General features: G+C 40.4%; 5 protein-coding genes across 6 annotated transcripts; 3 read left to right on the top strand and 2 right to left on the bottom strand.

Moving 5' to 3' along the window:
* Nucleotides 1-129: 129 nt before the first annotated feature.
* On the top strand, nt 130-2,724 carry LOC121941759 (inositol 1,4,5-trisphosphate receptor-interacting protein). 2 transcript variants are annotated; one of them, XM_042484626.1, is made up of 2 exons: nt 130-212; nt 524-2,724. In XM_042484626.1, the coding sequence occupies exon 2, from the start codon at nt 532-534 to the stop codon at nt 2,449-2,451; it is 1,920 nt and encodes a 639-aa protein (XP_042340560.1). In that variant the 5' UTR covers nt 130-212; nt 524-531; the 3' UTR covers nt 2,452-2,724. The 2 variants fall into 2 exon arrangements, with proteins under 2 accessions (XP_042340560.1, XP_042340559.1); XM_042484625.1 differs by having other exon boundaries at nt 520-2,724.
* A 90-nt stretch (nt 2,725-2,814) lies between these two features.
* On the bottom strand, nt 2,815-5,743 carry zp3c (zona pellucida glycoprotein 3c). Its single transcript, XM_042484633.1, has 8 exons — nt 5,126-5,743; nt 4,944-5,050; nt 4,655-4,758; nt 3,808-3,991; nt 3,604-3,724; nt 3,437-3,525; nt 3,221-3,294; nt 2,815-3,035 (listed from the first exon to the last, which is right to left on the bottom strand). Exons 1-8 carry the CDS (start codon nt 5,681-5,683, stop codon nt 2,863-2,865), a joined length of 1,410 nt encoding a protein of 469 aa, XP_042340567.1. The 5' UTR covers nt 5,684-5,743; the 3' UTR covers nt 2,815-2,862.
* Nucleotides 5,744-6,415: 672 nt separating this feature from the next.
* LOC121941767 (ras-related protein Rab-40C-like) lies at nt 6,416-12,024 on the top strand. Its single transcript, XM_042484638.1, has 6 exons — nt 6,416-7,107; nt 7,211-7,271; nt 7,379-7,439; nt 8,073-8,150; nt 8,334-8,556; nt 9,764-12,024. Exons 1-6 carry the CDS (start codon nt 6,954-6,956, stop codon nt 10,063-10,065), a joined length of 879 nt encoding a protein of 292 aa, XP_042340572.1. The 5' UTR covers nt 6,416-6,953; the 3' UTR covers nt 10,066-12,024.
* An 859-nt stretch (nt 12,025-12,883) lies between these two features.
* On the top strand, nt 12,884-16,742 carry wfikkn1 (WAP, follistatin/kazal, immunoglobulin, kunitz and netrin domain containing 1). Its single transcript, XM_042484482.1, has 3 exons — nt 12,884-12,892; nt 13,646-15,154; nt 15,888-16,742. Exons 1-3 carry the CDS (start codon nt 12,884-12,886, stop codon nt 15,921-15,923), a joined length of 1,554 nt encoding a protein of 517 aa, XP_042340416.1. The 3' UTR covers nt 15,924-16,742.
* On the bottom strand, nt 16,556-19,718 carry mettl26 (methyltransferase like 26). The gene is made up of 6 exons (XM_042484639.1): nt 19,385-19,718; nt 19,001-19,163; nt 17,463-17,522; nt 17,277-17,344; nt 16,954-17,032; nt 16,556-16,831 (listed from the first exon to the last, which is right to left on the bottom strand). The coding sequence occupies exons 1-6, from the start codon at nt 19,576-19,578 to the stop codon at nt 16,775-16,777; spliced, it is 621 nt and encodes a 206-aa protein (XP_042340573.1). The 5' UTR covers nt 19,579-19,718; the 3' UTR covers nt 16,556-16,774.
* Between the last annotated feature and the right edge of the window lie 1,766 nt (nt 19,719-21,484).

Below are 21,484 nucleotides of genomic sequence, written 5' to 3'. Positions count from 1 at the left end.
GTGTTCCCCTCTGTATTGCACAGGAGAGTGTCACAGTAGTGCACATGGGCAGGGTGCACAGGAAATAAGTCATGACACACAACCTACAACGACATCTAAAATAGGAAGAGATCATTTAGTCTGTGGCTGTGCAAAGTCTGTCTCTTCCTCCTTTGTACCTATTCAAACATTACCGGAACAAGCAGAGCTGAGACAATTAATCACTTCTTTTGGTGCGTATTCCTGTTCATCTCCTTTAATGTTACCTGAAGTCATAAATGGTGTTTGATAAAGAATTTAATAACAGAAATGATTAAAAAGGATGCTGGACATTGTGGTAGAGGGTTCGTTTTGACTTGCTTTGCATCATTATGAAATATGAAATGAAATTTGCCTGCTGGAACGTTTCTCATAAAGCATTTTTTTTCATGTTGCCCAAGAATTTCAATTTAGTCTTTTGTTTTACACATTTAAAAGAAAAGTAATGCATTTTTTAAAAAAAATCTCTGAAATTTGTTTTGCTGTTTGACTTATTCACAGACAGTATTGACGATGCAAGATACTTTGCTGCGAATGCTTGTGCTGGCTCTGGGTCTCCTGACGATGGATGACCCCAGGATTGAGGAAAGGGATGATATCACAACAATGGGCCTGCAAGAGCTAGAAGAGATGCTGCTGAGAGGAAGAGAGAAACTGGACCACGAAATGGTACCTGTCAGTGAGGAAACTGCACATACGGACAGCAGAGGGCCTTGGGATGATCAACATGATACTGAAGAAGATAAAATGTCAGTCCTAGAAGATGTGACTATCACCAAACAGGATTCAAAGGAAGATGATCGTGACTCACAAGGAGGGGAACATTTTGTAGCAAATTTGGATCCACAAAATCCCAAAAGTGAACCCGAGACCACTCTGAAGACAACACAAATTGACCAGGAGCAAAACAGAAACTTACAGCTGGACATGAAGAGTAAAGAGGGAGAAGACATCCAGACTGATAGCACTTTTAGAGACCCTAGCAGACAAGGGCAACAAGAAAACCCTGTGGGGAAGGAGGTGAAGAAGAAAACTTGTGCGACATATTTCCATAAGGGCCGTGCTCGTCTTCTTTGCATCTCTGAACATGGAACTTTAGAAATGCCCCATGACGACTGGGAATATCTCTGGTACATATGGAACACACTCTCCATCATTTTCATGGTCCGCTTCTTTAGGAAATACCTTAGGAGAAACTCCCAAGTGAAACTAGAAGAAACCAGGGTCCTCCCAGTGAAATGCAGAGCAGCTGAGGTGCCGCTACCAGACAGTGACACTCTGCAGCGATTTTATTCTAAATGTATTCAAGTTTCATCCGATAACAAGTGGAAGGATTTTTTGGAAGGCTTTGCAAATGATCTTCTGGAGGCAATGAGGACTGTCTGTGATAGAAATGACAGTATGGTGATTGAGGACTTTCAGGTGGTGGATGGGTGTGACATCATCATCCCATTTAACCCACCTGACCCCTTTAGTTTTCAGTGTCTGCTCTGGAACAATCAGGCAAGTGACGTGCTGCCAGATATGCAAGCCTGTGGTCAAATCAAACTGGTGGAAAATAAGAAAATACAAACTGGCTGCCCTTGTCAGTCTCCTAATTCAGATGATATGGTGTGCTTGCTTCACTGTGAGAGTGAAAAAGTAAAGACGAAAATCACTGATGCACACAATGGTCTACTTTGCATGAAGAACTCCCCGTTCCTGTCAAAATCACAGGTGACCAGGTGGTTTCAGAGCACTATCAAACAGGCCTGGGATCAGATTTCACATAAGTATGAGTTTGAACTGAACATTCGCTACGTCAGTGCTCCAGGTGCTCTGGTAGTTCGATTCAGATCAGGAAAGAAGATCATCTTCAATATGAATCCTGTGGTTGAAGTCTGCACTGATGCCCATTTCTTCATTACTCCTTGCTCCCCAAACAACTTGGACACTTTCTGGACACTCTCCCTGACCAACTATGAAGATCGTTTTTTAGAAAACATCTCTAAACACCTGCCTAAAAATGCATGCCACAGTCAAACTCTTGAAATTGCACATTTCCTTCACAAAAGACAGACAGCACTGTCCGGGAGAAGTGAGCTCAAAGAGTTTCATTTCAAAATTGCACTAATGCATCTGCTTTTGACTAAAGACCCATCGCAGTGGAAACCCAGCCATGTGGCTTGTAGGCTAAGAGACTTACTGGCCTTCATGGAGAAAAGCCTTGAGAAGAAGCTCCTGCACCATGTTCTTATTGGGAACCCTTTAACTCAGAGCATTATTGAACTTCCTGCTGAGTTTACTCAAGCAAAGACAGTGAATCTCTTCCATCCCCTTGTGGTGCACAACTGTATCTACAGAGACACTGTTACACATTTTCAGGAAATGCTTAGAAATGCACACATGCTGATACAGGATTATGTTGAGTGCAGTGACAGTTGTTCCATTTAGAAAAATGTTAGCTGACTTTGTTTATGGCAATAAATTAGTTATGCCATTGCTTCTTGCAAGGATATAGGTTGTTTGAGGTTTGGGGGCTGCATCCAGAAAATTTGAGTCTCAAACACTTAATTTTCTGCTTTCAGTTTATACAGCGAATAACTTCATGGTGTAGGGCCTTGTCAGTATATTCCTCTGCTTCAGGTTTTAATGAGGGGACAAATAGATATGTACAGAACAAAAGAAAAGCCAAAAAGATTAAAGAGCGATAAAAAAAAAAAAAAAACACATGTAAATAGTGTGCAAAAAGTGAAAACAGATGTGCAAACATAGTAATGTGCAGAATTGAGAGCAAAACAAACCAAATGATAAATGTCAAGTACAAGATATTTTATTTTAAAAGTAATTTTCACATTAATTTCTTTAATATTCATGATCCCAGTACTGTAGGAAGTCTCCATGCTCGGCCACATCAAGGTCCTCTGAGTTGAATGTGTTGGGATCTGAGAATTTCATCCGAGGTTGAATCTCATCAAACCCATTCATTCTGCTGAAGTCGACCTTCCACGATTGACTTGAGATCATATTCCTTGAAGCTGATAAACACGACATGATGAAATTCCAAACTAAACTATGGAAATGTGGCTTTAAAACAAGCCACTTTTACATTTCAAACCCATTGTCAAATCAGGGATAATCACACTGCCGCTCAAGTTAAGGATTATATTTCAAAATAATTTTACCTTCAGATTTTGAACACACAAAAAAAGGAAAGGCTTACCCTTGGCATTTGCAGAGGAGCAGGTTGAGTCACAGCAGGTGCACACAGAGTCCTGACCGAACAGCGCCTTCCACCTAAACCATAAACAAAGTTATCAGATGAAATGCCAGAAGGGAAGCTTGGTGACTAATCAAGAAAAAAAAAATATCCATCTTACAAAACCTTTAAAAACAAGCTATGTCCACCTGTGGATGGTTTCTGTTAGAGTCAACTCACTTTTTGGTAGCTGAATCGTAATTGCAAGCCTTTGAGGTCGGAGTTGGAGTAAGATCCCCCATAGAGATATCACAGTGCATGTATAGTTGCTGAAAAGACATGGATTTCAGCGTTAAAATTTCAGTTTTAAAATTATAGAGCTGCATGGCATTTGCTACTGACAGTACCTGTGATGAAGAGGAAAGTTTGTCCTTGAAAATCAAGGCGGCCACGCTGAATTTCTGCGCCATCTTTGAGGTACTCGAAAGGAACTTGGACTGTGCAGTCATCTTGCCATCAACCATACAGCTACAAACAGCGAGAATACATGTTTACTGCCAATTCTGACCAAGTCACACCCCATCTTAATGTGAAATCAATTTAAATCTCACCCGTAGTTGTCAATGAATGTATATTTAGGACTCGAGTTAGGGTCTTGGGATGCTGTCATGAAGCACTTGTTGATGTACACCCTCTTATCTGAAGACCCTGTAGAGACGCTGGGCTGCTTGGCCTCAAAGTACATCGGTTGGCCCAAGGTGTAGGTTTTAGTACCAGTGATTGCATTCCCTGATGCTGTGGAAAAGTGAGGGATGTCACTTGACAATTTTAGACCACTTTAATGTTATAAGCCTACACTTAACATTGATTGATGTGTGCAATGTGTGCAAATTTGATTTTGCTCAGTGATGAATTTCTGAAAATACTTGTAGTACATAGTATTGGATGCTTGTATAGAGTATATTTGTGCAGTTTCAGTTGCTTAATGACAGCAGACCTTAGTAAGGCTGTATGAAAATAAAAATTTGTATGAACTGAATTGTTTCTCTAGTTCTGAATTACTTCTACATTCCCATTTGTATGACAGATTAAGCTTAACTAAAATGCTGCTAAAAGATCTGTTCTTGTCACTATGCTTTTCCTACTCCTCACATGACAGCCTTAGTGGTTCAAAAGAAAACAGGATGTACATTATCTAGATCTAAAACATGCAGGACAAGGGATGCAGGAAAGGTTTGGGAAATGCTGATTTCCCATAACTTCTGACTGAGGTATTCATCTACATTTCCAATAACAGTCCCAGCCATGTCTAGTTTAGATTCTATGCATTTGCATGTTATAAATTGAGAAATTTAAGGTCTGCTCTTTATATCAGAAAGACTGCTGAGAATACCTTTGTGTATTCAGATGAATGCTAGCACACGTGAACAGGAATTAAGTGTTATTAAAAGAACGTACCATCTTGAGGAGTGAGGGTGAAGCTGCCTTTTGGTTGGAGTTCTTTCTTTACTGTGCCTCCCTGTAGTTTGGGATAGAAGCCAACTTTGTAGGAGTGGAACAACCTGCAATAAGTGAAATTGATATTTGTACAAACTTGGGGGAAAAAAAAGCAATTGCCTTGCAGTCTAAACTGTATTCCAAGAGTTAATTTAATCAAAATCTTTGCTAAAATTACACTAACATACGATAATCGTGAGAAATAAAAAGGTAGAACCTAAACCTACAAGTAAAGAAACTTAAACCTTACCTGGGATATTTACACTGCATGGGAATGTCAAATGGCATTTCCCTCAGCACTGGAGTGGTTGGCTTGTAGCTGAGCATGGTTTTAACAGACCGATAATCTGTGTTACTCTGGAACACAAACATTTGTGTTGTGGTTTGGCGAAGCAGAAAACCATGTATTGAAATAAAGACAATTTTACCAACCTCTTTCTTGAATCCACAGTCAGTTGTCAGAAGGTACAGAAGGTAGTAATGCTCTTTGGTTCCCTGGTTAACAGGGCAGGTGCCTAGTTTCAAGTATTTGTATGCATTACTACTCTTAAAAACGTCTCTCTTGATTCTTACGTAAATTCTGTCAACATGACAGAGGATTTCAATAATCTTTGATCTAGATGTTGATGTTCCAGGTGCAGGAGTAGTGGAGTAACCCTCAAGTAACATCTCTTTGAGCCACTCAGGGAGGTCTCTGGCACCCTTCTCTGGCTTGAAAGCCTCTTTACGGTCCTTGGCAGCTGACACAACCTTATACTCAATAACTTTCTTTGCTTCAGGTGTTGAAGATCCACTGCTTGATGCGCTCCTAAAGAATTTGTTTTCAGGTGCAAGGGCCTCAGTAATTTCTTCACCGATCACTGTCTCCATTCTCTCCCATTCTTGTTCAGGGTCTGGGAAAAATGAGCCATATCCAGCTCCACCTCTGAACTGATAACTATAGGCAGAACAAAGCAGCAGTAACAAAAGCCCTGCATGCCTCAGATCCATTTTCACTCCAGCAGCTGCCTCCCACTGAAGCTGACCCTCACCTAAACAGGTTGGATGTGAAAGTGGTGTTTACACTGACCTTTAAATTCTGCAAACAAGCAAAATTTCCCACAGCTGCTGCTAATGCCAATCAAGAGCAATCGATCACAGGTGACTAGTAATAATCACCTTCTCTCTGTCTTTGTCATGAGTGTGGGTTTAAAGTATTTCAGAATAACACATTTCCTTATCTGTTCCAATTATCATATCACATTGAGGGTAAAGTATAAATTAAATCAGTCAACTCAATTTAGTTTTAGTTAATATTTTTGGTAGAGTAAATTTATTCCCCTCTGTGGACAGGGAGCAGCAGAACATTTCTCAACATTCAAATAAAACTTTTCTCATACATAGAATAAGAGTGACAGAACCAAAACATCAGTTGCATCTTTATTATTAAAAGATATACAAATGAAGTACCTTGTATTAGTGTATATTAACTAAATAGACACATACAACACAAAAGCCAAAACAAAAAGCTCCAAAAGGCATAGTCACTCGCCAAAATGTTTTCAAATATTTCCCAAAGCAGAATAGAAGGTGTATTTATTGTTTTAAATTAAAATAAATAAATAAAGGTCATAAATCTGGTGAATAAATCTGAGAAAGAAAAAACATGTCTGGTCTTTTTATTTTATAAATCGAACCCGGACATTACGTAGTAATGATGTCAATACCAGGAAGTCCCAACACAGTCCACTTGGCTAGGCGTTGTGCTCGGAGGCTAAACATCCCTCGTTGGCATTTTTCTTTCTAAACAAAGTAAAACAGTCGGATTGGCTTTGGTAGAGTATCGTTTTATGTGGTAATTAACAGCCTCGGACTTACTTTGTATTACCCGTTTGTGCGAGAATGGGTTTTTAATCGTTTTGTGTTAGCTGGCTAGCTAGCAAGCTAACAGCTAGTTGAGGTTGTTTTGGTTATTAATGTGAACATTAACGGCACGTCGACGGTGTCTCGTTTTGGCTTCCAGTGCTCATACCTTGCACCGAAAGGTGTATTTGATATTGCCCGGGCTAATTAGAAATATACATTTCATTTATTTGATTTTCACACAGGATAGAGTGGATGTAAATCGTGGGAAGTGTGCCAGCTAGCTGGTTAGCTAATGCTAACGTCAAACGGCGTTCGCCTAGCTTGAGATACCTTTGTTGGGGACCGTTTGGTTTGTCCCGTGCCCCGAAAAGTGGACGTTTGGTGAGCTTAAAAAGCTCTCTGTGAACCAGACCCAATGCGTGGGATGATGGGGACCCAGAGTAGTCCAGTCAAAAGTTACGATTATCTCCTGAAATTCCTTTTGGTGGGAGACAGCGATGTTGGAAAGGGAGAAATCTTGGACAGTTTACAAGACGGATCGGTAGAGTCTCCCTATGCCTACAGCAGTGGTGAGTAAATGTCTCTGCTTTTATTCATTTGTTTAGAAATGGATTAAAAAAACATGCGCTAACCAACATTAACTAACCTTGCGTGGATTGGGTGTAATTTCAGGGATTGATTATAAAACCACCACAATCCTGCTGGATGGGAGGAGAGTGAAATTGGAGTTATGGTAAGTGTTTTTGGCAATATTGGCTCATTAAGTGAAAAGTGGTGCAGTGGACAAACCCATAGAATTAAGGTCGGTTTACTGTACAGGCTCTCTTGTGTCTTCAACAGGGACACGTCGGGACAGGGCAGATTCTGCACCATCTTCAGGTCTTATTCTCGTGGAGCACAGGTGACAACCGTTGGAGCAACTTCTGTGTTTTTCCTTGCTTGACCCTCAAAACTAAGAGTCAAGCAAGAAACGTTGGGGTTATCCTGATTATACAATCTTGCTGTTTGCCTTTAAATCACTCTGTGGCTCAATGCCCAAATATATCTCTTTGGCATCACATGCTTGTGACATATGAGCCTTCAAGGGTGCTCAGGACATCTGAGGCATGGTGAGGCAGCATTTTGTTATCATGCAGCACAAACCAGGAATAACCTCCCATATTATGTTAGATAAGCCCTGATTCTGATCACTTTTAAGTCAAAGCTAAAAACATTTTTTTTTACATTGCCCACTCCACCTGGTAATGACTGCAAACTTATTTCAACTTTATTTTAAATAATCTTTTTATCCGTGCACCTCTTGGCTGCCCTGTATCTATTTTTAATTATTCTTATGTAAAAAATGTTAATTATTTAGTTATTCATTTTACCTTTTGCATCTTACCTGTTTACTTTTATTGTAATTTTGTATCCTTCATCATGTTTTATATTTTATTGCTCGGTAAAGCATTTTGAATTGCCCTGTGGTGTGAAATGTGCCTTGCCATTATGTGATTCTGTATATATGTCAACATGTTTGGCTTTTATTCAACAGGGCATCCTGCTTGTGTATGACATCACTAATGGCTGGTCGTTTGATGGCATTGACCGCTGGATACGGGAAATTGACGAGGTAATCCCATTTCTGTTTACAAAGAAAGAAATACAGGAAATGCATGGGGGTGGGGTATATCCTGTGTTTATATCCTCCCATCCCTGAGAAAGACCATTGTCTATTTAAAATCCAGTTAAAGAGATGCAGCAGTATTTGGTAACATTACCTAAAAGTCATTTTCGTGTTGTTTATTTCCATCAGCATGCCCCGGGTGTACCCAGGATCCTGGTGGGAAATCGGCTTCACCTGGCTTTCAAGCGGCAGGTGCCAACCGAGCAAGCAAGGGCTTATGCAGAAAAGAACAGCATGACTTTCTTTGAGGTCAGTCCGCTGTGCAACTTCAACGTCATCGAATCCTTCACAGAACTTTCGCGCATTGTGCTGATGAGGCACGGGATGGAGAAGTTCTGGAGGCCCAATAAAGGTGAGTCTATTAAAGTTTCATACCAATTCTGTCAGATAACAGAACATTGTAGAAAATGTGTTGGTTCTCATGTGACCAGATATTTATTTATTTAACTTCAAAACTTCCCCCAACACCTCAGTTTAGTGGATGTGCATGAAATACCATTACATATCTTTCAAAATGACATTTGACAATGCTCAAAAGTATTGTGTATTCCCAGAAACAAATGTACCAGTTACTCTAGTTAATCCTTTTTCCTCGCTGTTGACAGTTTTCCTGGGTACCATTTCTTTTGGTGGACCATAGTTTCACTGAAAGCCATTTAATCAAAGGTCTGTGGATTATCCAGACTCTCCCAGAAAATGCTCTTGTGCTTCACAATATCAAGTTTTAGGAAGTGGCACTTGAGAATCCCATTTTTACTTGTTCCATTAGCCCAAAAAGACATTTAAAGTCACAAAGTTGCAGTCTCTGTAATATTTGTTTAAATTAACTGTTTCTTTTCACTGTCAAAATGTCATGAAACTAAAGCAACATGTACGTACGGTGAAAATAGTGCATGTCTCACAGTGCAACTACCAGATTGTCTCCAAAATCCAGTTATTTATATCCGAAAGATCTAAACTTTTTTTTTTTTTTTTAAGATGTCTTAAGGGGTTCCCACGGCCATTAAAAAACCTGAAATACTCATGGAATATCACAGTCTCATATTCAGTGCCTGGAAAAGTCAGGGGATTAGTGAAAATCCTTGAAAAGTTTTGGAATAATCATGGATTTTTTTCTATGTCTTATGAAATAATCGTCAAAGTATTCTTCCATGGATAACCTTTCACACAAGGTACCAGATATGTCCGTGAAAATGGGAACCCTCTATCTTGCTATTAGACAAACAGATGTGTGAAAGTAAAATATTTTCTGCTTCATTGTTGGAGAGCTTGAGATGGGACTGAAAAAAGTAAGAGAAAAATGCTATGAATTTGAAATAAAAAAAACCAAAACTAAATATTCATAACATGCATGAAACAAAAAAAAAATCTAGTGCAAAAAAAGAGAAATGTGCAGGGGTGAAAATCTTTCAGCTTGGTCTCCACCTTTTTGTGATGACTGAAAAGATGGATTGAGAAGGTTTTTTTTTTTTCATGTCTCGTGCCCGCAGTTTAGCTTTAGGTTTTATCTGACATGACATACCGTTGGAACATCCATGTTCCCTCTTCTTGTTCCACAGTCTTCAGCCTCCAAGATCTGTGCTGCCGTTCAATCGTCTCCTGCACACCGGTGCACCTTATCGACAAGCTGCCTCTTCCTGTGGCCATTAAGTCCCACCTCAAGTCTTTCTCCATGGCCAATGGCATGAATGCAGTCATGATGCATGGACGCTCCTACTCAGTAGCTAACAGCTCCGCCTCGGGCGGAAGTGGCGGCGGAAGTAAAGCCAACAGTCTGAAACGCTCAAAGTCCTTCAGGCCTCCACAGAGTCCTCCGAAGAGCTCGTCGTCATCCTCTAAGGGGAACTGTAAGATTTCATAGTGAAGGAATGGACTCCGTAGGGCCAGTATTAAAGGTGTTGTTGCTCCCAGATGTCACAAGGCCGTGGAGGAGCACGGAGAGAGCCACCAGCATTCTTCACCAGAATCCGACATAGCTGTGAACTGACAGAGACCTTGGGAAACTGCCTGGGATGGTTGGATTGGTTTCTGTCCTTTGCGCTTGCTGGTGCCATCTTGTGGATGCCCGTTTACCCGTACTCTTTGCTACAGAGGCTCACTATGATCAAGAAGAACAAGATTTCCTTGGGACCAACAGATTTGAATCAAGGATTATCACTCACCTGTAAACACTACAAATGAGTGGAGGGACATGAGCTTGTTATTTTTTTTAAATTTTGAGATGGATTGTTTATTGTATTTAAAGTTGTAAATATGCTGTATGTGCTAGTTGTTTTGGCCTGTGTTTGGTGATTGATTCTGGAGAGGAGCTTCTTATGCTTGTTTTGTCTTGAATGTTTTGGGAGACCCGCTTTGGTGTACAACTTAACTGTGTGTCTTCTGCCCTTTGTGTATTATGGAAATTTCCCTTCGTAACGTGAAGGGTGCAGCGCTCCTTATTTAAAAGATTAGTTATGTTTTAAATAAGACTGGCTTTAATTGAATGTCATCAGAAGAGCAGGGCTAGTTTCCCGCACAGACTAGTGTTGGATTTAAGAAAAATGACAACACAATTGCCCATTGAAAATTATACTTAGTTTAGTTCTACTCAGTCTGAGAAGCTGTCGAGCCAAGTTTCTTTCCTGTGCCCCTTTTAATGTCAAATGAATTCACCCTCCATCTCCCCCTGGTCATCAGTTTGAACATTTGTTGACTTTCTCAGGCCATTTTTGCCTCAAATCTAATATCCTTAGTCGTGTCATTCCTCTAACCGGTTTAAACAACTGCATGATCAATTTAAATATATTGAGATGAATTGGTGCTGATGAGGAAACCTTATACGATCTCAGATTGTTTGCTCAGTCACGGTGTTTTGCCTTCAGAAAGTGCTGCAATGGTGTCTTGGTTCCTAACAGGAACTTGTAAACTCACAGGGACATTGGTGAAAGGAATTTTGTTCATTTAATTGCTTTTTGGACATTTTATGTATATGCAATGTATTATGAATGTAAAATACTCATCTGCTACTTTGCTGTGGCTCTGTGGTAATATGTGGGTGTTTAAGAATCAGAGGTGGGAAGTTTACATCTGCTAATGTAATATTTTTTGTTAAGCATTGAATATTTGTTCTTTGGCCACATGATTTAATTCTTATTTTATTACCTTTGTGAAAATGTGTGTAAAATCATTTTTTAAAAAAAGAAGCAATTTGTTTTAACTTGAACATGTCCTCGCTGCCTTAAATTTTTAAGTTGACTGAATTTCAGAGGACAAGTCGAATCAACTTAAAGTTAGCCAAATTAAAAATTTTAAGCCAGCCCAGACACTAACTTTCTAAAGTTAAAACAAATAGCTTTTTTACAAAGTGAGGAAGGGGTGGTCATTTATGGGAGAGAGTCATGTAATGCCAGATGAGCTTGAAGACTTAAGAAAGCATTGTTTTGTTTTTTTAAAAATCAGAGCCACCCAATGATAATGTCTCTTATAATAATTAAATAAGCTGCAGAAATACTTGTATTCATATGTAAAGTCTCAGTTTTCTTTCCACCTCTGATTAACATGTGCTGTATGTCCACTTCAACATTCCCAGTGTCATGCTAATGACACCGTCATCAAGGGCATAAAAAAAATCGGTGCATGTTTTTCTACTGGTGCCTGTTTTACAATGGTGTATTGAGATCAGTACAATGGGGCCCAACGCATTTAAAGCACTATATGTAAACATTTGATAATGATTGTTGCTAACAGATCTGTGTGTCTAAAGGTTTGGATACGGGATTACTTATGATTTTTCTCCACTGAAAACAGTCAACCAACAAAATAAAGGGTAAAGCTATACAAAGTTGTGTTTTCAAATATGCTGCAGTGGTTTTTCATTCATTTATCAAGGTCATTGTGGGGAATTGTGGGAATATTTTTAATACCCTTTGTCCAGCCCGGGGCCACCGATGCTCAAGTGCAATAAATCCCATGTATGTGTGTGTGTTTGGAGGGGGTGCTGCTGAATTGATTATCCGCTCTCTCGGTATTGGCCAGTGTTGGATAACCAGCACGGAGCTGCAGCGCATGAATGCAGCGCGGTCAAAAGTCAGCCAAAGGTTGCAGGGTCACTTGCGATGAAAAGATGAGGGGTGCTGCTTCTCATCGCCTCAGAGCTGCGCCGGGACAAAGATGAGTCGCACACCATTGAAAATGTGGCGCTTTACGCGTTGCCACCTGAGCGAGGCATCTCTGAGCTCCGTGTGAATGAGGCACGGTGCTAAATTGACCGACGTCTAGACAAGACGGACGTAAACAACATGTTTTGCTAGACATGATGCGACACGCCCCGTGATTGGGTTCAACGTTTTCCGCCTTGCATTGCAGACGACTCTTTTACAATTTCAAATTTGTGCAAAAAAAACAAATGTGTGCACTAGTTTGTTCTGCGTAAAACACTTAAATAATGTAAATGTTTGCATAACCAAAGAAGAAATCAATCAACATCAGGAAAACAACCTCATTTATGAATGACACCTCTATAAATTGTGTCTGGACGCATTTAACGTTGGATTTCTCACCGGAATGTGTGTCTCCGTGCGCACGGTTGTTGGGACAGCTTGCCACCACTGGGCCACGTTTTCTTTGATGTTTTTACAATGTTTGTCCAGTTGCTTAGCGCATGGTGCTGCCTTCATAAGAGTTTCAGACACTGGACGGCCATGGGGGCGGTCAGAGGGGCTGCCCTTTCCACCTCCATTCACGCTCTGAAAGGCTGATGTTGCGTCTTTCTCTCTCATTGTGCAGTTTCGTTCGCGTATTCCGCTGTTCGGGGGAAATCAACGTGAATGAGAGTTTGCCCATTGTTGGAAGAGTTTTGTTTTTGAGCGTCAGTGGGAATACTACATGCAGCCGACTGCATTTGTAATAATTTCCAATCCATTTCTGGGATATATTTTGTCCAGCACGTGGAAGCTCGTCTTCGGCATTGCTGCAACTCTCCTCTCTGCGCACGGCAAACTGATTTCCACAGTGTTTACGCACGAAAAGGACGACCACATAATATGAAATTCTAAATTTAAACACCTAGAGGAGGAATGGATTTACTCCGTGGGCGACTCATGCAAAAGCGCAATAATGTATAAAATTCCTCAACAACTTTTGAAAGATAGATCTACAGAGGATCAAAGTTGGCATAACAACTCAAATAAGATAGGATGGATACGTGCGTATTTGTTGATGCTCCTGGTTTGGGAATTACCCGAACTTTCTTTGTGTGTGAGCGTGGCAGGATCCAAAATTGAACACGAAGGATTTTGTCCCAACAAGCTGAACTCTAATCTCTGGGTTGATGCGCAAAGCACCTGCGAGAGAGAATGCAATGTCGATGAGGTAGTGCTATTTGTGTTTTTCTCATAAATGATCAGCTAAGCTCATTTTGTTTATTTAAAGCTGCTAATTAATGCTGTTTTGTGAGTGTGCAGGACTGTGCTGACTTTGAGAAATGCTGCACCAACGTGTGTGGTCTCAACAGCTGTGTGGCTGCACGTTTCTCTGATGGCACTTCTGCCCAGCCAGATGGGCGGGGTGGTGGAGGAGGAGGTGATGACCCCACCTCCGCAGCTACCTGTGAGGGCTTCATTTGCAGCCAGCAGGGAGCAACCTGTGACATCTGGGATGGACAGCCCATCTGCAAGTGTCAGGACCGCTGCGAAAAAGAACCCAACTTCACCTGTGCTTCAGATGGCCTCACCTACTTCAACCGCTGCTACATGGACGCAGAGGCCTGCATCCGTGGGGTGACTTTAACCGTGGTCACCTGCCGCTTCTACCTGGCCGGGCCCCACACAAGCCCGCTACCTCAGGACACTACAGCTAACCCAACTCCGACATCCTCCCAGGAGGACCCCATGCCCCCCACGCTTTACTCCAACCCCCACCACCAGTCCATCTACGTCGGAGGCACCGTCAGCTTCCACTGTGACGTTATTGGAGCCCCCAGACCTGATGTGACATGGGAGAAACAGAGTGAACGGCGTGAGCGTCTGGTCATGAGGCCGGATCAGATGTATGGCAACGTGGTGATCACCAACATTGGCCAGCTTGTCATTTACAACGCACAGGTGTGGGATACAGGTATCTACACCTGCATCGCAAGGAATTCTGCAGGAGTTCTTCGTGCAGACTACCCGCTGTCTGTAATCCGCCGGGCTGACGATGACTTCTCTGAGGATCCTGAGATGCCCATGGGGCGGCCGTTTTCCCCAGCAGACTGCCTGGCTGAAGTCGACCTGAGAGTGTGCAGTGGCGAGCGTCACGTGGACTGGTTTTATGACAGCAAGCTGGGCTCCTGCATGGCTTTCAGCAACGGCGGATGTGATGACAGCCGCAACCGGTTTGAGACTTATGAGGAGTGCAAGGCCTCCTGCCAGAGAGAAGGGATGGGCATTTGCTCCCTGCCTGCTGTCCAGGGCCCCTGCAAGTCTTGGGAGCCACGATGGGCCTGGAACTCCCTCCTGAAACAGTGCCAAGCGTTTGCCTATGGTGGCTGCCATGGGAATGCCAACAGCTTCCACACCAAGAAGGAGTGCGAGGCAAACTGCCCACAGCCCAAAAGGAAACCCTGTAAGACGTGTCGGGTGAAGGGGAAAATGGTGCCTAGCTTATGCCGGAGTGACTTTGCTATTGTGGGGCGGCTGACGGAGCTGGTGGAGGATCTGGACTCAGGGTTAGCCCGCTTTAGCTTGGAGGAGGTCCTGAGAGATGAAAAGATGGGATTGACTTTCTTTAACACCAAGAACCTAGAGGTGACCATCGCCAAGATAGACTGGAGCTGTCCCTGTCCCAACATCACCATGGAGGAAAACCCATTGCTGGTGATGGGTGTTGTGCAGGATGGCATGGCCATCATCCAATCAGACAGCTACGTCAGAGCCATTACTGAACGCAGACTCAAGAAGCTACGTGATGTTCTGAATAAAAAGACCTGCGAGGTATTGTAGAGATCGCAGGCCTTGTTATCGCATAATGGGTCTTTTCACCTTTACCTTTAGCACTGAAGGTAAGCATCAGAATTGCAACAAAAGAAAAAAGATTTTTAATAACAACTCTTTAAATCCAAAGAGGCATGTCAAAAACTAGCTATATGATAAAAGTCCAGTGTGTAGGATTTAGGAGGATATATTGGCAGAAATAGAATATAATATATTAAGTATGTTTTTTTTAGTGTATAATTACCTGAAAATAAGATTAAAAAAAAAAATTACCTTAGAATGAGCTGTTTATGCCTACACAGGGAGCAGTTCCTTGTCCATAGAGATTGCCATGTTGCGCTGCAAACCCAACACTGGCTCTAGGTTAGGGCTCTTTGTGTTTTCCCATTGGCCACCGTAGTTAGCAGCCCCTTCGCAATGAGCCAAGCAGCATTGAAAAAAACACAGATTTTTAACATAAACTGCTTGATTCACTGTTTTTACCAGTTTTAGTCATCGGGTCAATTTGTTTTTGAGTGGAAGATAGTTATGTGAACAATTCAGCTCCAGGTAGAAACGTGAACATCTGGGTCTTAAGTTATCAGAGAAAAAAGGGGAGCACACATTAGCAGGTGCTAGGCTAGCAGCCTGTCTGTGACAAGCCAAACAGTTTTGGAAAAACACTTATTTTTTAACAAGAAACTGCTTTATTCAGTGTTTTTACTGGTTTTCATCATTTGGTCCATTTCTTTAGGAGAGGAGGAGAACTCTGCAAATAATTCAGCTCTAAAAACCCCCAGAACACTGAAAACTGAATCTGAATGGGGAGTTTCTGCATGGCACATGGGAAAAGTTTCCATCGGTTGCAATCTGCAGTCCTCACTGTTAGATGCCACTAAATCTTACACATTGCTCCTTTAATGACATTATAAGGTGTAATTTTTTATGTACGATATCTAGTATATTCATTATAAAACAGGTTGCACTACATTCCAGAGGTGTGAGTCCAGTAATAGCAATGCAGTACTTTTTTAAATAAGTCTAAATATATATATATTTTCTCTTTTGACATGTTTTCTGTATGTTTTGTAAAAATAAGATAGCAGCCATACAAGTTGATCAACAAGCTTGTGATGCTAGAGAAACAGATACCTGTAGTATATTACCTTTACACTGTGTTTATCTGTTTTATTGTATTGTGTTTATTTTGTATTGGGCCCTTAATGTTAGTCATTTACATAGATGTTTTATATAGATTTCCATTTATTGTAATGTATCAGTTCAAGATCTAATTTACAGCATATTCTCTGTTCAGCATCTCCCTCTGCAAAGCACTTTTGCCAACTTAGTTTCACTGAGTCTCAATAAAGAAACTGAAAGAGTAGGTGGCTGTATCAAGGTAAATATAGTACAAAGACAACATAGCTGTGAGCCTTTTTACTCAAGTGTGCAATACAGATAGTGGATCACAGATTACAGTATTTCAGTTATGATTTAATGTGTATTAGAATTTGGGGAGAGATTCATCAACAGTTCTGGGAAAATTTGGCAATGTATCTGAGCTTCAAGTGTAGGTTAAGGCGTTTTGAGCATCCCACTCTGGTACTGGTGTGCACCCAGAGAGGGAAACGACAGGATAATTCACACCAGACTCTCCTTCCTGAACAGAAGACACTTGTTGTTTGCAGGCATGTCCACCTGGCAATGAAAACATTTAAAATCATACATTAGTAACCAGCATTGTCTACATTCTCATTTTTTTTTTTTTTTAGCTTTTAAAAGATAAAAAAATTGTTTTGGATGTTTAAGTGTCCACTTACTATTTTCTCCAGGAATAAGCCATTTCTTTGTGCTATAGAATTGAGGAGGGAGATATCCCTGAGTCCCCACTCCGAGTTCCTGTAAGTTAAAAAAAAAAAATCCCCTTTACAATATCCTACCACCTTTGCATTATTTATTGTACAAATGACAAAAACACACAACCCTCTATGATTGTGTAAACAATACTGCTCTCTCTTACACAAAGCAAACAGTTGCTACTGTCCTCTTCTTTTGACAAGACTGTGACCGCTCAATTCCTTTTGAATTTTCTCATAATAATGAACTTCCATGAAGCATTAAAAAAGATTTTCACATACTTTACCTCTGTCGTAGGCTGTAGTCAAAGTCAATATTACTTTGAGGGGTGATCTGACCATTCACTGCGTAGGGCTGAGGGTAACGACAAGATACACAGCATTTACTGACTCACTTTTCTGTTTACATTTTATAATAACACGCCATGAATATGGTAAGTGTATGCACATGACAACATGGCTTTTGTACTCACCCCGTATGTCAATAGAAGACCCTGCGGCTTCAGCACTGCTCCGGCTCCTTTGAATAAACCCTAGAAGAAAATAGTGATTGCATCATATGTGGTGGGGGTTGAGTGGAAGGAGTGATAGCTACTGCAGCCCTTTTTGTTCTTGGTCTCTTTCATAGACTGAAAGACCAGAAGAAGAAAATGTATGGGAGGCATTGCTTGCAGTTATTATCTGAGGTCAAAAGGGTCACAAACACTGTGGGGGGCATGTACTGCAATATTTGTGCTTTCTGAAAACTCAACAGCAAGAACAATCAATAGATCGCTGTACAAAAACTAGCCAGACTATGTTCTGTTATATTCTTTTTGAAAGAAGTAATAACATAATATTTGTCTTACAAATGAAAAGTTGAATTTAAAAGCTACACTAGCTCTATTCAGTACAAAAAGGTTTTTTCAACAATATTTAGTCTGGTGTGATCAATAAGATATGCTGGCAAGTGTTAGCTTGTAGCTGAGTGTTTTGTGACTTTTACCTTCCTATTTAACACTACTGTTATGTTTAAGAATTAACCATTCACCTGTAACTGCCGCTTGTGGCCACAGTGGGACCAGCTCAAGTTATATAATGTTGCTTTAAAGGTCCAGTGTGTAGGATTTATGGGGATATCCTGGCACAAATCAAATATATTTATATTACTTATACATGTTATCAGCCCCTCCACAATGACAGCATTGGAAACAGCCCAGATTTTTTTTAAACCACAAAACTGCTTTATTCAGTGTTTTTACTAGTTTAAATCACCTGGTCCCTTAGTTTTGGAGAGGAGGAGAGCTCTGCGGATAATTTGGCTCCCAATAAAGACCTCCTGAACACAGAACATTGATGATGGAGTTCTAATTGTGAGAAGTTTAAGCTTTTTGCAATCTGTAGTCCACATCACTTGATGCCACTTAATCCCCCTTAATTTTACACGCTCTTCCCTTAAGTAATAAGTCTTAAAAGTACGTCTGTCTCCTGGCATTAGGGGCTTCCCAAAACTGTGTTTGGGCTGAGTATATATATATAGTATTACCAAAAAAAAAAAAAAGTCCTGGGGGCAGTGGGAAAGTTGCCCACTTTGCCAGTTAGTAATCCAGTTTTGGGTAGCTCTGTAAGATTCTTAACCCACTGAAACCTGGATTGACATCACTTTTCTTGTGCTGTGTTCAGACCCTTAGCAAATTAATTTACTATTTCTTTAAACAAAAAAAAAGCTATTGAGCATCTTGGCAAGAATTGTTCTGTAAATTGCAAAAAAATAGTAGATTTGGAGAAATGTTCAAATTATCATTATTATATAATTTTTTAAAATAGCTTTTTTCAGGTCATTTCTTTGTTGTTGTTTGTTTGTGTATGTGTGTGGTTTTATTTATTTATTTATTTACTGTTTTCTTCGTTTTTTGTTGCTATTTTTTATTTGATTTATTTATTTATTTTTTGCTCAGGTCTTAAAGGATTAAGTTAGAAACCAGTTGCATCACTATATGAATACAAGCGCCTATAAAATCGGCAGCCCTACCTCTGTGCAAGCCATTGGAGAAATGTGGATCATGTTGATGTTGACTACCAGATCGAGGCTCTCTGGCTGGATGCCTCCCCAGTACTGATACGGTAGAGAAGCATCCAGGTGGATGGCAGGCCTCACATTGTGCGGCTGGTAGTGGGCTCTGTACGCTTCGATACTGAGAATGGGAACAAAAGACATTATTGTTAATGCAGGCACTCTCCAACAAAACACACTCTTGCATCAGTTACATGTACTACCGTAATATCTGAGCTGAGGGGCTTATGTCTTGCTTCAAGTTTGCTGCGCAGGAATTAATCAATACCGTAATTACCCGTGTTTATAGGCTGTTTATAACGGTTATGTAAATACGTACTAATGCACACCACTATTGTTTACCTGGCTAGAGACTGACGGTCATACTCTGAGGGCTGCCAGGAGATATTCCGCAGGGCTTGAGCGAAGTGTATGACATGCTGCCCGGTACCGGAGGAGATCTCCAGAGCCTGCAGGGGTCTCCCGGTGTTCACGCACTCCCGGAGCACGGCCAGGATGGGCTCCTTGTTCCTCTCCGCGGCGGCGGCGTTCAGCATCGTGCCAAACCCCGGGTAAAACTGTCGAGCTATGCGGCACAGGACACGAAACCACTCCAGTAGAGCTGAGTAACGTCACTCCAGGTTGAATAACTCCGCACCACCCACGAATGTTTTGTTTTTCGGCTGAAAATGGTCCGCTTCCGCATTATGTCACGTGACTGGGCTGAGATCCAATAAGAACGGTGGGCGGGTGCTAGGTCTGTCGCGTTACTAGTGCACTGGAGTAAAGGGCTCTGATCGTTTCCATAGACTGTAAATAACCCTGATACAGCTATGTCAGTGAGTCAAGTATATACTTTTTAATTCAAGTAATTTTACATCCCTAAAAGCAAGTAAGTATATTCAGAAAAAAAGTACTTAAATTATTAAAGTAAAACCACCCAATTCAGGAAAATTTGAAACAAAAGAAAAACACTCCCTAAACTATGTTTTAAATAAAAACAAACACCCCAGAGTCTCAAAATTATTTAAAAAAAAAAATTTAAAAAAAAACAAAAAACAAAAACCCCAATTTAAAAAACACCCCAAAACTCAAATATTAAAAAAAAAGACTGAAATATTTATCAAAATAGTCTGACTGATCAATCAACTAATCATTGTGGCTGTACTTTCATTAACTGTTTGGTAATTAATTTTATAACAAAGCAGCACATGTCATTATATATGTCACAATATGTCTCTTGTTTTTGTAGTGGAGTAAAAAGTGCAACATTTCCCTATGAAATGTTATGGAGTAAAAGTATAAGTACCTCAAATTTGTACTTAAGTACAGTATTTGAGTACATGTACTTAGTTACATTACACCACTGCATATTTTACATAGAGGGGATCTTTATTTAAGGGAAAATAGTATTCAGGTATGCATCCTATTTTTTACAAGATTTACAGTTACTCACACATGAATGTCACATTTCTGCCAGGCTCAAATTTAAATTTAAGAGACACAGCAATCAACATATAATAATTTAAAAGTTCTGTCTAAGTAACAGGACATAAATAGAAACAGCAGAAAAATGTTTGGCAAACACAAAAATACATAAGAGGATTGTCAGTGTGGTTCAATAAAGGTATACAGGCTTGAGTCACAACCCAATTTTAATGAGCAAAAGAAAACGTCTATCAATAAGGGACTGTTCAATATTTGTGAGGGGGGGAGGGGTTGGTGCCAAAAAGGGGAGGCATATCAAAGTTTTTTTTTAAGCTCAGGAAATGGAATTCTGCTTTTATTTTGGCTTAGAGGAGGGGCATACCTTATAAATTGGTTGTATTTAGTGTTTATTTTACGGCATATTTTTTAATGAAAACATGCCCTCCAAACCTGCTTACATATTACACCATTAATCATAGAAACTGCAAAAACAGAAATTATCGTTGACTTTCCAAATTTCTGCTGGTTCTTGAACACATTATCTTGGACAGACACTTCCATTTGAAAAATTACATAACCAAATCTAAGCTTAAAATAGTGATCAAAATTGCTTGCTTGTCTCATTTAAAATGTGTCTAATAATAAACGGTTTGCACTAACTAACCAGCATGCACCACAAGAGTGAAAAACCAATGCTTTTTTCAATTGGAACTAGGATTTCGTCATCAACTTTTCATTTTCAAACATCAAATGGTATTTTAAAATCTAATAATAATTCATGGTGGAGGGAGGGTCATGCATTTTCCCAGAGTCACTCAGGGAGGCTAAGGCTAACAGCTTTGTAGCTTTGGGGAGGATCAAAAGAAAAACAAAACAAAGTCACACCCCAACCACTGCCCACCTCTGATAATAAAGAACCGTCCCTAAGTCATTCGGTTAACAGAATTTATGCAAAAAGACAACCAGAACTAAAAGATAACACTATTCTTCTTTTAAACTATTACTCAGGTATATTAATATCACATGAGAGCTGGT

This window comes from Plectropomus leopardus, chromosome 4, assembly GCF_008729295.1.
Source record: "Plectropomus leopardus isolate mb chromosome 4, YSFRI_Pleo_2.0, whole genome shotgun sequence".
In the NCBI taxonomy this organism is placed as follows: domain Eukaryota; kingdom Metazoa; phylum Chordata; class Actinopteri; order Perciformes; family Serranidae; genus Plectropomus; species Plectropomus leopardus.
The sequence above is the reverse complement of the archived record's forward strand: the minus strand, read 5'-3'. Positions and strand labels throughout refer to the sequence as shown.

Excerpts from the sequence above, each read along its gene's own strand:
- LOC121941759 (XM_042484626.1), top strand. The coding sequence starts at position 532 with ATGCAAGATACTTTGCTGCGAATGCTTGTGCTGGCTCTGGGTCTCCTG.
- zp3c (XM_042484633.1), bottom strand. The coding sequence starts at position 5,683 with ATGGATCTGAGGCATGCAGGGCTTTTGTTACTGCTGCTTTGTTCTGCC. Across the intron at positions 3,992-4,654 it reads CACCCTCACTCCTCAAGATG|CATCAGGGAATGCAATCACT; the intron begins GTACGTTCTTTT and ends ACTTTTCCACAG. Across the intron at positions 3,036-3,220 it reads CTCCTCTGCAAATGCCAAGG|CTTCAAGGAATATGATCTCA; the intron begins GTAAGCCTTTCC and ends CGTGTTTATCAG.
- LOC121941767 (XM_042484638.1), top strand. The coding sequence starts at position 6,954 with ATGCGTGGGATGATGGGGACCCAGAGTAGTCCAGTCAAAAGTTACGAT. Across the intron at positions 7,272-7,378 it reads AGAGTGAAATTGGAGTTATG|GGACACGTCGGGACAGGGCA; the intron begins GTAAGTGTTTTT and ends TGTCTTCAACAG. Across the intron at positions 7,440-8,072 it reads CTTATTCTCGTGGAGCACAG|GGCATCCTGCTTGTGTATGA; the intron begins GTGACAACCGTT and ends TTTATTCAACAG.
- wfikkn1 (XM_042484482.1), top strand. Across the intron at positions 15,155-15,887 it reads TGAATAAAAAGACCTGCGAG|GAGAGGAGGAGAACTCTGCA; the intron begins GTATTGTAGAGA and ends CCATTTCTTTAG.
- mettl26 (XM_042484639.1), bottom strand. The coding sequence starts at position 19,578 with ATGCTGAACGCCGCCGCCGCGGAGAGGAACAAGGAGCCCATCCTGGCC. Across the intron at positions 19,164-19,384 it reads GACCGTCAGTCTCTAGCCAG|TATCGAAGCGTACAGAGCCC; the intron begins GTAAACAATAGT and ends TCCCATTCTCAG. Across the intron at positions 17,033-17,276 it reads GACTACAGCCTACGACAGAG|GAACTCGGAGTGGGGACTCA; the intron begins GTAAAGTATGTG and ends TTTAACTTACAG.